At 37.6% G+C, this 10,608-nt stretch overlaps 1 protein-coding gene across 1 annotated transcript; it reads right to left on the bottom strand.

Moving 5' to 3' along the window:
* Positions 1–539: 539 nt before the first annotated feature.
* LOC122335116 (dynein axonemal heavy chain 11-like) lies at positions 540–9,447 on the bottom strand (the record flags this gene model as incomplete). Its single annotated transcript, XM_043232886.1, has 10 exons — positions 540–728; positions 2,363–2,605; positions 4,279–4,398; positions 5,935–6,126; positions 6,260–6,487; positions 7,060–7,187; positions 7,266–7,414; positions 7,536–7,729; positions 8,688–8,810; positions 9,249–9,447. Coding segments are annotated over 10 exons (1,765 nt in total), but the record flags the coding sequence as incomplete, so codon positions are not given.
* Positions 9,448–10,608: the final 1,161 nt, after the last annotated feature.

Raw genomic sequence — 10,608 nt, 5'->3', positions numbered from 1 at the left:
ATTTGTATATTTTTATTTAAGAATTTGTATCTCTTTTTATTTAATATATTTATTAGTCTATGTTGGAAATTACGGAAGGTGGAAAATTATGGAAGGTACGTATATTGCATGACATTACATCATTCATGTTTACTGGCACAGGCAATGAAGTGATAGCAATGTTACTTCCTTTGTGGTTTCTTTTTAAATGGTAAAATCCTTTGAATATATTTAAGGAACAAAATCTACACAGAATGATCTGGATTCTAGAGGCCTCATTTATAAAATGTGCACATGCACAGATTTGATCTTAGAGTGTGCATTTATCGTATTTGATGTGGAAAGTATCTTGCCAGAGTGCTGCAGGTTTTTAGAAATGTAAGCTTTTCTTGCAGCTGGCTGTTTTAAATTTACATTTTAAAATTATTATCACAAGTATAAAGTCTTTTTAAAAACTGAGTTTTTTCCCCCCAAACAAAGTAAAGATCTCCATGTAGGTGCAGTATTCAAATGCAGCTGGTTCTGAATAATCCGTAATCGTCAGTATTGATTGTTCAGTCTCATACCTTCAGTCCCAGGTCCAGCTCTGTTAATGATCTGTGTATCTCTGCCAGCAGCACATTCATTCGCTCACACTCCTGCAGACACACCAGGATGTAGGGGCTCCTCTCGGCCGTTTTAGACATGAGCTCTGCCAGATCATACTCTTCTGGTAACTTCTCCAGCATGTCATCCAGAACACTCTTCACCTGACCAAGGGGAAAAAAAAGAACTGAGTATCAAAAGTGACTGTACATTCTAAATACTGCTTTCTAAAAGAATCAAAAGTTTTTTTGCTGCCATATAGGATAAATATTTAATTCACTTGTCGAAAATGGTTAGTTCACTAGGTTAGTAAAAGGGATGATCATTTATCATTAATTTACTCAGTCTCCATTTGTACCAAACCATTTGTAAGTTTTTTTCTTCTGCTATTCTGAACAATAATGATAATCAGACAGCTGCCAGTACTGACATCCATATTCTTCTTTGTCTATACTGTAGAAGTCAAGGGCTACAAAATTCTTCTAAATATTTTCTTTTGTGTTCAACAGCAGAAAGAAAGTCATACAGCTTTAGAGTTAGTAAATAAGGTGGATTTGTGGGTGAAATATCTCGCTTCCCTTTATAAATCCTTTAAATACCTTTATTGTACCTTAAAGGAGTTTACCAGGATACTGGACAGTGAATTAATATTGAGGTTGATTTCAGGCCAGTCAAGTTCATCCACACCAGACTCTATGATCCATGTCTTCATGGACCTTGCTTTGTGCAGTGGTGGAAAGTCATATTGGAAGAGGAAGTAACCAGCTCCAAACTATTCCCACAAAGTTGGGAGCATGGAATTGTCCAAAATGTCTTGTTATGCTAAGGCATTCAAAGTTCCTTTCACTGGAACTAAGGGGCCAAACCCAGCTCCTGAAAAACAACCCCACACCATAATCCCCCCCTCCACCAAACTTTACACTTGGCACAATGCAGACAGATAAGTACCGTTCTCCTGGCAACCCCCAAACCCAGACTCTTCCATCAGATTGCAGATGGAGAAGAGCGTCTCCACTGCTCTAGAGTCCAGTTGCGGCATGCTTAACACCACTGCATCTGACACTTTGCATTGCAATTGGTGACGTATGGCTTGGATGCAGCTGCTCGGCCATGAAAACCCATTCCATGAAGCTCTCTGCGCTCTGTTCTTGAGCTTATCTGAAGGCCACATGAAGCTTGGAGGTCTGTAGCGACTGACTCTGCAGAAAGTTGGTGACCTCTTTGCACTTTGCGCCTCAGCATCCGCTGACCCTGCTCTGTCAGTTTATGTGGCCTACCACTTCGTGGCTAAGTTGCTGTCCAAACACGTCCACTTCTTATAATACAGTTGACTGTGGAATATTTAGGAGAGAGGAAATTTCACAACTGGATTTGATGGACAGGTGGCATCCTATCACAGCTCCACGCTGGAATTCACTGAGCTTCTGAGAGCGACCCATTCTTTCACAAATGTTTGTAAAAACAGTCTTCATGCCTAGGTGCTTGATTTTATGCACCTGTGGACATGGAAGTGATTGGAACACCTGATTCCGATTATTTGGACGGGTGAGTGAATACTTTTGGCAATATAGTGTATATACACATAATACAGACAGACAGACACACACACACACACACACACACATATACATATACATATATATCTTAAAGATGCTTGAAAATTAATCAAAAGTGAAAATATACTTTAATATCACAAAAGATTTCTGATGCAATGCAAATAAAAACTATTCCTATAGGATGCATAGCTGTTTTCAACATTGATGATGATGTTGACAGTAATAATAATGATGATTATTACCTTCTCCTCTGTGCACTGTGCTGCTCCTTCTCCTGTTGATGAGTCTCTGGGCTGGAGTTCCAGTAACGTTTTGAAGAGGGCTTCAGATGTGGCTGTCATAAACTCTATCTCTGCATTAGGGTGCATGCTGTAGAGAATAGGGCTTTCTGGGGGCAATCTCTCATCCACATAGCTGTGATACCCAGCGTAGTCCAGATCAGGAGGAGCTGGAAACCCAGGACACAGGAATAGCTCTCCTTCAAACTGCAGAGAGAGAGAGAACATGGAGTAACATGGAGATGCATACTGAAGAGGGTGGGGATGATGGTTAAAGTTGTCGTCTGGTAACAAAAAGACAGATTCAAACACAATCTGTCAAGTGACTCAACAGGATTTTAGGTTGCATATATGATAATTAGACTTTTTGTCCTGTTAAGCACTTTAATGTTTTACCACGCTAAACCCCTAAGTATTGCTCAGTAACGGATAAAGGTGTGTGTGGTAATCGATAGCAGGGCTGGTGCTGGACGCTGGGAGAGGATTGCAGCTCTGTGGAAAGGCTAAAGATAAACTCTGTGATTGATGGCTGCTCATCCTGGGCCTAATGAGACTCTGTGAGGAAATGCTGGAAAACTGCATAATCCCCTCACACAAACACCACTCCAGAAAAGACGCACAGAAGATAAAATAAGACGTGAGCATTACAAATATGATGTCACATACCCTTGTCAGCAGTGTCTTCTGTATGTGGAAACTAAAAACATTTTGTTTTGTTATCTATGCTTATAAACTATATCACGCAATGTAGATCCTCACCACTAGAGAGCCCCATAGAGCTGCAGTATTTACATGCAGAACAAACCTGATCTGTTTGTGTGAGGTGCACAGACAAACTTTAGTCTAATTTCAACATGCTGTCTCGAATAAAGCTCTTAAATGTAGATCTCTTTACAAATTTACATTAACTCTAAAAGTGTGCAGAGTTTTCCAGATTTGAAAACGTATTTCTGGCTTTATCTGGCTTTAATTGCTACTTTATGCATCACAGTGAGACTTATTAGTGTCAACGTGAAATTCTGCCTTATCTATTTTGTAAATGCATGTAATTTATGTCAATGTGAATGATTCATCCATATGTTTGAATTTTTTAACCTTTTTGACCATGTATTGTTCAAGGCACAGAAAGGTAGGAAGGACATTGTTAAAATAGTCCATGTGACATCATTGATTCAACCTTAATTTTATGCAGCTACAAGAATACTTTTCTTTTGTAAAGAAAACCGAAACGACTCGGTCTCCACCGCCATTCGCTGCTTGGGCCTTGGACATGATACTTGTGTTGCTGTCTATACAAAGTAAGAAATCTCTCAGATTTCATCAAAAATATCTTCATTCATGTCCCGAAGATGAACGTATGAGTTTGGAACGACATGAGGGTAAGTATTTAATGACAGTATTTTTTGGTAAAATATCCCATTAAATTCTGTCCCTGCAAGCTTACATTAATACCAAAATTTCAAAACTACATCAACAATATAAAAGAAATACAAAAGACCTATTTATATCCTTTGTGCAATTATTAAAACTGGCCATGTCTATTTAGTTAAATAATTAAAACCAATTAATTTCTAAAGTTTCTAAAGGTTAACGATTTTTACTTTTTTAATAAAAACAAAAGTTATTGTGGGATAAAAAAATATCTTGATTATGTCTTTTTAGCAAGTTTGCAGAGACCCTCTGGTTGAGAACTACTGGTGTGCATCTCTCAGTTTGTTGAGCAGATGGTCGCACAAATTGTACTTAAACCTTTGTACTTCTGAAAGTTCGACCCTAAAATGTACATATACCTGTACATAAATCAGATTATTAAACAGTGCTTCGATCAACTATGTTTGGAGCGGCGTTGTAGTATATAACAGTGCTCTGAATGTCTTTACCATCATGGGATTGATGAACTCCTGTAGGTACGTACGGCACAGCTTCCTGTCCCACTCGTCAGTGATGTGACCTCCGTATATGATCTCTCCGAACAGATAACACAGATCCTCCCACGGTACCTGAGCCACACATATTAACACACCAAAATGTCAAACCTCCAGCACAAACTGATCCCTCAGCGCCCTGCGTTTAATACCCACAGCATTATTTTCAGCCAGGTTGGCAAGTTCTGACAGAGGAAAAAAAAAATACATGGTGAAAACTGCTAAAAGGGCTAGATGTCGGATGCAGGGCTTTTCTCACGAACACGAGTTGAGGAACTGGTGATGGGAGAGCATCCTTTATTATTTCAAATGGCTCTGCACCAGACAAAACAAAATTCAGTTCATGTATAATTCAAGCAAAGATCAAGCTCTTCCTGAACTCCCGCTGTGCTTGGCTTAAGTCTGGCCTGAGAATAGAGCGAATGATGTGTAATTGTAAAGGAGAGAAGAACAAGGGAGCGTGTGTCTTATAACCGATGACAGACGCTAGAGGTTCACCATCATTTGTACCTGTATTGTTTCGCAAATTGCTTCTTTCATCAGCTCTAATTGCAGTGATCACTTATAAAGCGTTGTAAGGTGTCACGCACAACGCGTGTAATTACATTTAGCATGACGCTTCATTTGCCGCCTAATGAATCCTCAGTGTACGCACATACAGGTTACTGTTTGGTTAACATAATGAAGGACATTCGTTTTTTGAGGGGAGGGGTGAAATCCAGAGCTGCCATAATTGGTTGTGAGTGAAGTGATGCTGCGAGAGGAAAAACAGGGTTTTCGTGGATACAATGAGATCGTGTTTGCTAGAATTGTGGGAAAAGACAGGACAGTAAGTAATAAAAATAAAAATAAAAATATGCTCTGAGCATATAAAAACAAGCAGAATTTGAGTTTTAAAAATGTGTGTATTATCTGAATTATTTGAATTAAGTCTTGTAAAAATACAGTAAAACAGAAATATTTTCAAGTATTATCATTATCATTATTCTATTCCAGTACATTTTAAAATATAATTCATTCCTGTGATGACAAAGGAATTTTCAGCAGCCAATACTCTAGTCTTTAGTGTCACATGATCCTTCAGAAATTATTCCAATTTCTTTATTTATTAATTGAATATGAATTGGTGATACATTTATTATTACCAGTGTTCAAAAAATATAATGTAAACTTCAGCATTAATTTGCTGGGTTTCCACCCATAGTAGCGACTTTAAAATTGGAACATTGCATAAAATATTTGCAGATAAGCAATGTTTCCAACCGACAAGAGAACAAAGTCGTTACTTATAATCTGGTGATAAACAGCTCTAAGAAAAGAAAGAGAAGCATTTAATCATTTTCATTCATAATAAATTGCTTATTTGGCAAATGCGCCATCTCTCGATATTTCAAATTAACCATTTTTACCCAAATCAAATAAAAGTATAAAAACTAGGTAATTTTTTTTCCCCAAATTTTCCATTTCATCACTTATCATGCATAAAAACAAGAGGATGGAAACCGCTACTGTCACTATTGATAAAAGTACTAACTTATCAAAAAATATAATTTACTGATATTATGATGGAATCGTTGTATTTTTTCAGGTTAAGAAATGCTGGTGTCTTACTTTAGTATTGGCCTCCAGGTAGTTGTACAGGACACTGGCAGAGATGGTCAGATCTCCATTGCTAAATGGGTATCTGTGGTTCCATCCCTGAGGCCCAAACTTCCTCCTCTCAGTCACACAGGTGTGGAAGTAACACAGTGTGAACACAAGTCCTTTGAACTCCTGCTCTCGAAAACACATTTCCAGAGTGTCCTGCAGAATGGATATTAAGAGTCAAAAGTGTGGACACCTCATTCTTTCGTCAGATCATTCTACTCATTTTATATGATTACTAGTTTCCACTTTATATATTAATAGTAAGCAGAATGTCTGACTGTGTGAAGACCTGGGTGAAGTTGTCCAGAGCTGCATGAAGGCTGGAGTTCATGCCGGTGGGTGGTTCAGTGGTGAGTTTGAGGGCATTCTCCAGGATGGAGCGAGGAATGATGTGCTCATGGGAGCTGGAGGACGGTTCTCCACTCAGAAACACTCTGTAGTTTGAGTGAGCATCGCTGCCCGTGTTGTCCAACAGCTCCTCAAGACGACCCAACCACCGCTCCAGCAGGTGAACATTCTGAAACAAATCAAATTTACAAGAACATACACATGTGACCCGGAAGCACAAAACCAGTCATAAGGGTGAACTTCTTTAAAACTGAGATTCATACAGCATCTGAAAGCTGAAAATGTAAGCTTTCCATTGATGATGTATGGTAAGTTAGGATAGGACAGTATTTAGCTGAGATACAGCCATTTGAAAATCTGAAATCTGAGGGTGCAAAAAAATCCAAATATTGAGAAAATAAATTCAGCCAAATAAAGTTCTTAGCAATGCATATTATCATTCAAAAAATATGTTTCAATATATTTATGGTAGGGAATTGACAAAATATCTTAATGGAACAGCATTACTAAATATCTTACTTAATAATACTTAATATCCTTTAGATTTTTTTTGGCATAAAAGAAAAATGTATACTTTTGACCCATACAATGTATTGTTAAGTGGTCAAACATTTTTAAATAATGACTACTTTCCAGAGTATTAATTGACATTTATTTAGTTTGTAGTTTTCTAATGTTTTTTATGATTTGGACACTTTACTGTAGGTTGATTTGGTAAGAAATTAACCAAAAATGTTTTACCTGCAGTATGACCCAATGTCCGTTTTTGGCTGCCGTCCTCAATGCTCTCTCCGCCACAATCTCTTGTCCTTGACCCAAGGATACATTATGGAGGTTCCCCTGGTCTGCGGTAAATCCAAGCTTCAGCCCTAGTTAATAGATATGATAAGTTTAATATTCTGATTATGTTACAAGTTAGACTAAGTGTAAAGACATTCTGTGTTTACCAAGAGTTTCTACATCCTTGACGGGGTTGACTCCTGGTGAAAGGATGAAGAACACCGGTGTAGAGGGATTGCTCTCCTCAAAACACTTTTCAAACGCCATTCGACTGACATCCACATACTTGGAACCCAAAGTGTCCTCAATAAAATTTCTGGTGCAAAAAGACAACGTTTAAGGACCATAACATTGGTGTTGCAAACCCAGTCAACTGCAACTGATTTTAAAGGTTAAATTGGTTGTTCTCTGATAGTTCTCTGAAGAATGCTCATTACCGGAGAGCGTAGGTCATCCTGTCAGGCCGAAAGGCTCTGAGAATGATGAGTCTCTGGAGGGGACTCTTATTCTTCCAGTCCTGAGGGAGACGTTCTCTTTCTGGACACTCTGACTCCACCAGCTTCCTCCAGCGTTTGGCAGAACCTTCCACATCCCTGTCCAGACCCCTGAATGCATCCAGCATGGACAAGCTCTGCAATAAAATGAGGTAAACACTATTATATTTAATAATAATATTTATAGCATATATCCTAAAAATATTTTCTGTAAAGATTCACATACTTTTTTACAAATATTCATAAATTTTACTCAAAACTTTAAGTATTATATATTTATTTTTTAAATCCATATGCTACTTTTAAATAAATAAATACTTTACATTTTAAGTAGATCTAGATTTTAAACAGTTTCCAATGACCCCAACAGAATTGCAAGGTCCTAGGGCCAGAAAAGTATAATTGTTTTTAGAGCTTTAAAAAAGATTTTGTAAAATAAAAGAATCAATTTAAATAAATTTTAAATATGTTGCATGTTCATACATATTATATAATACACATTTTATACATGCAACATATTTTAACAATATATTATTTAGATGGTATAAATTGTATAAATAAATAAATTAACTTGATTTAATTTACAATCTGCTTTCTTAAGACCGTCTAAAATTATTTATCGTAAACAATATATATATCTGTAGTTTATGGTTATAATAGCGCTTGGCAATGACTAATCACTATTAATCACTGCCCAGCATTACATTTAATTTTAATTTTATGTTAGTACATTTATCATACACTAGTTGTTAAAAAGGCAATATAATTTGTCAACTTAATACAAAATAAGCAAACAAGTATTTTCCATGTAATATTTTAATAATCTACAGCAAAAGCCAAATAAAAGGCATTTCAACTTAGAAGAGAACACATTGTCTGCATAATATCAGAGTATGAAGGTAGCTGCATTTATATTTTAGGAAAGGGGTGACATATATTTGGGGGTCTTTCACATTTTAAACACCCCTGAGCTAGATGGGTTGACTTATTTAGAGGTTGAAAAGGTGCTTCAGACTAATCGTTTTCTAAATGGCAATGCTAAAAGATGTCTGAACACATGAAAGAGAGTGATTTCCAGGCACAAACAGTTCTTACCCTAATGGCACCCCAGGCCTGTGAAGACAGGAAGCTGACGGGACTGCTCCGACAAACCTCTACAGGAAATCGCAGCAGAAGTTCCAGGTCCTGAGCCTCAATAAAGCCCCTCTTCAGAAGAATCTAAATAAAACACCAGAGGAGCAAAGTGATGAGGACATTGTACCTCAGGCCTGTTGAATACAGATGTCTCCATCCATCAGAGAAGGACAAGCGGGTCTCAGAACAGCTTTACTCTGTTTGATGTGGACGTGTGAAGGACAGGCAGTGGAGACAGACAGCAGCAGGGAAAACAGGTGCTGTCCTGACAGGTATTTGCATTCTGCCACTGCGGCCCACCCTCCTGTCAGAGCTGACCAGTTGAGGGAGAGGGGTGCCCGGGCTGTGAGAGTTAATCAATAAGAACGGACCCGACTTCACTGACAGGGCTTAATGGAACTTAATGTAAGGGCAGAAAAGTGGAATGATTGATGTGAATGACAAAGTGCAAGAGGAGGAAGGGAGGAGGTGGTGGTGGGTGGATGGGAAGTTTCTATTCTGCCGGCGTCCCGTCCCACTCACCTGGAGGGCGGTGTGGGTGAGGAAGGTGAGTCGGTCCCTCTGGAAGAGCCCCTGGCAGGTGTACTGAAGGGCCGAGTGGGTGATGGCCTCAGTGAGAGATAAAACACGCACAGACACGTCTTCGTCACCAGGAGCTCTCGCAATGGCTTTGAGGAACACTTTGTTGAAGGCCTGAAATGTAAAAGAAAGTTCAGTTGAGCTGAAATAATTGCATATTTCGATAACAAAGTAAACATGTGGCTTAGGATGGAATAGTAGAACATGCACAGTGTTTTGTACAGTATACTGTATAATAGATTTATCTATGAAAAGCCTGTTTTTCCCCATCTATATCTATATTGAAGTAACAAATCTAAAAACACTTCTGAAACTCTGAAGCACCTGTTAAGCAAAGATACAGCATTTCTGTCACTGAGATGAAGAGGAATGCAAATGTTTTGTGCCCAAATGTATACTAGAATTCCTAACAATGGTGATATACTATTTTTATATTACTAGGATTATGATGTTTTTTTGTTTTACCACGAAAGTACACTTGTTCATGTACACTCAAGCACAATTTGATTTTATGGTTTTAAAGTAAGTTAAGTGTGTTTTATTTAGACCGCAAAATAGTTGACAATGACTGAATTTATTCATGACTATGACTGCTATATTGTTAAAGCAACAATAGTACTTTTAAACAAGTCAAACGTTAGAAGTTAGAAGTCAGTAATTTTTGTTTTTAACAAGGATGCATTAGATTAAGCAAAAGTTTCATTGAATACTATGAAATGGTTACAAAACAACTTAATCATATAATAATAATTTCTTGAGTACCAAATCAGAAAATATTTTGATTTCTGAAGAATCAGTTGATACTATAGACTGGCTGTTAAAATTTCAGCTTTGTCACTAAAATAAATAACATTTTAACGTCAAGTTAAACCAAGTCACCATTATTTATATAGTTCCTTTTTGCAATGCCAATTGTGCCAAAGCAGATTTACAGTATTAAAATGTCCATACTCTGCTCCGATTGTTCGGATTGTTCGGATTGTTCGAATTATTCCAATGTGTTACACCGTGAAGGCTAACGTTTCGAATGCTATCGACTCGTTTAGGCTATATAGAGCCGATTCTTTATTTTGGGAGACAATAATGGTATTTATTGTGCCTTTTTGGATTTACAACTTTGCGTTTACATTTACATACAGCTACATTATACACTGCATGAAAGGCAATATTAGGAGCACTTTAAATGCGTGTTGAAATTTGCCATCTGGCCAATCAAACCCAGTTTAAATCTAGGCTGCAGCAGAGTCAGATTGTGCAGAGGACTCTTCCGGTTCCGTTGGTCTTATATTTTAAAATGTATATA

This window comes from Puntigrus tetrazona, unplaced genomic scaffold (genome assembly GCF_018831695.1).
Source record: "Puntigrus tetrazona isolate hp1 unplaced genomic scaffold, ASM1883169v1 S000000727, whole genome shotgun sequence".
NCBI lineage: Eukaryota > Metazoa > Chordata > Actinopteri > Cypriniformes > Cyprinidae > Puntigrus > Puntigrus tetrazona.
Note: the sequence above shows the minus strand (reverse complement) of the source record. Positions and strands in the feature narration are given on the sequence as shown.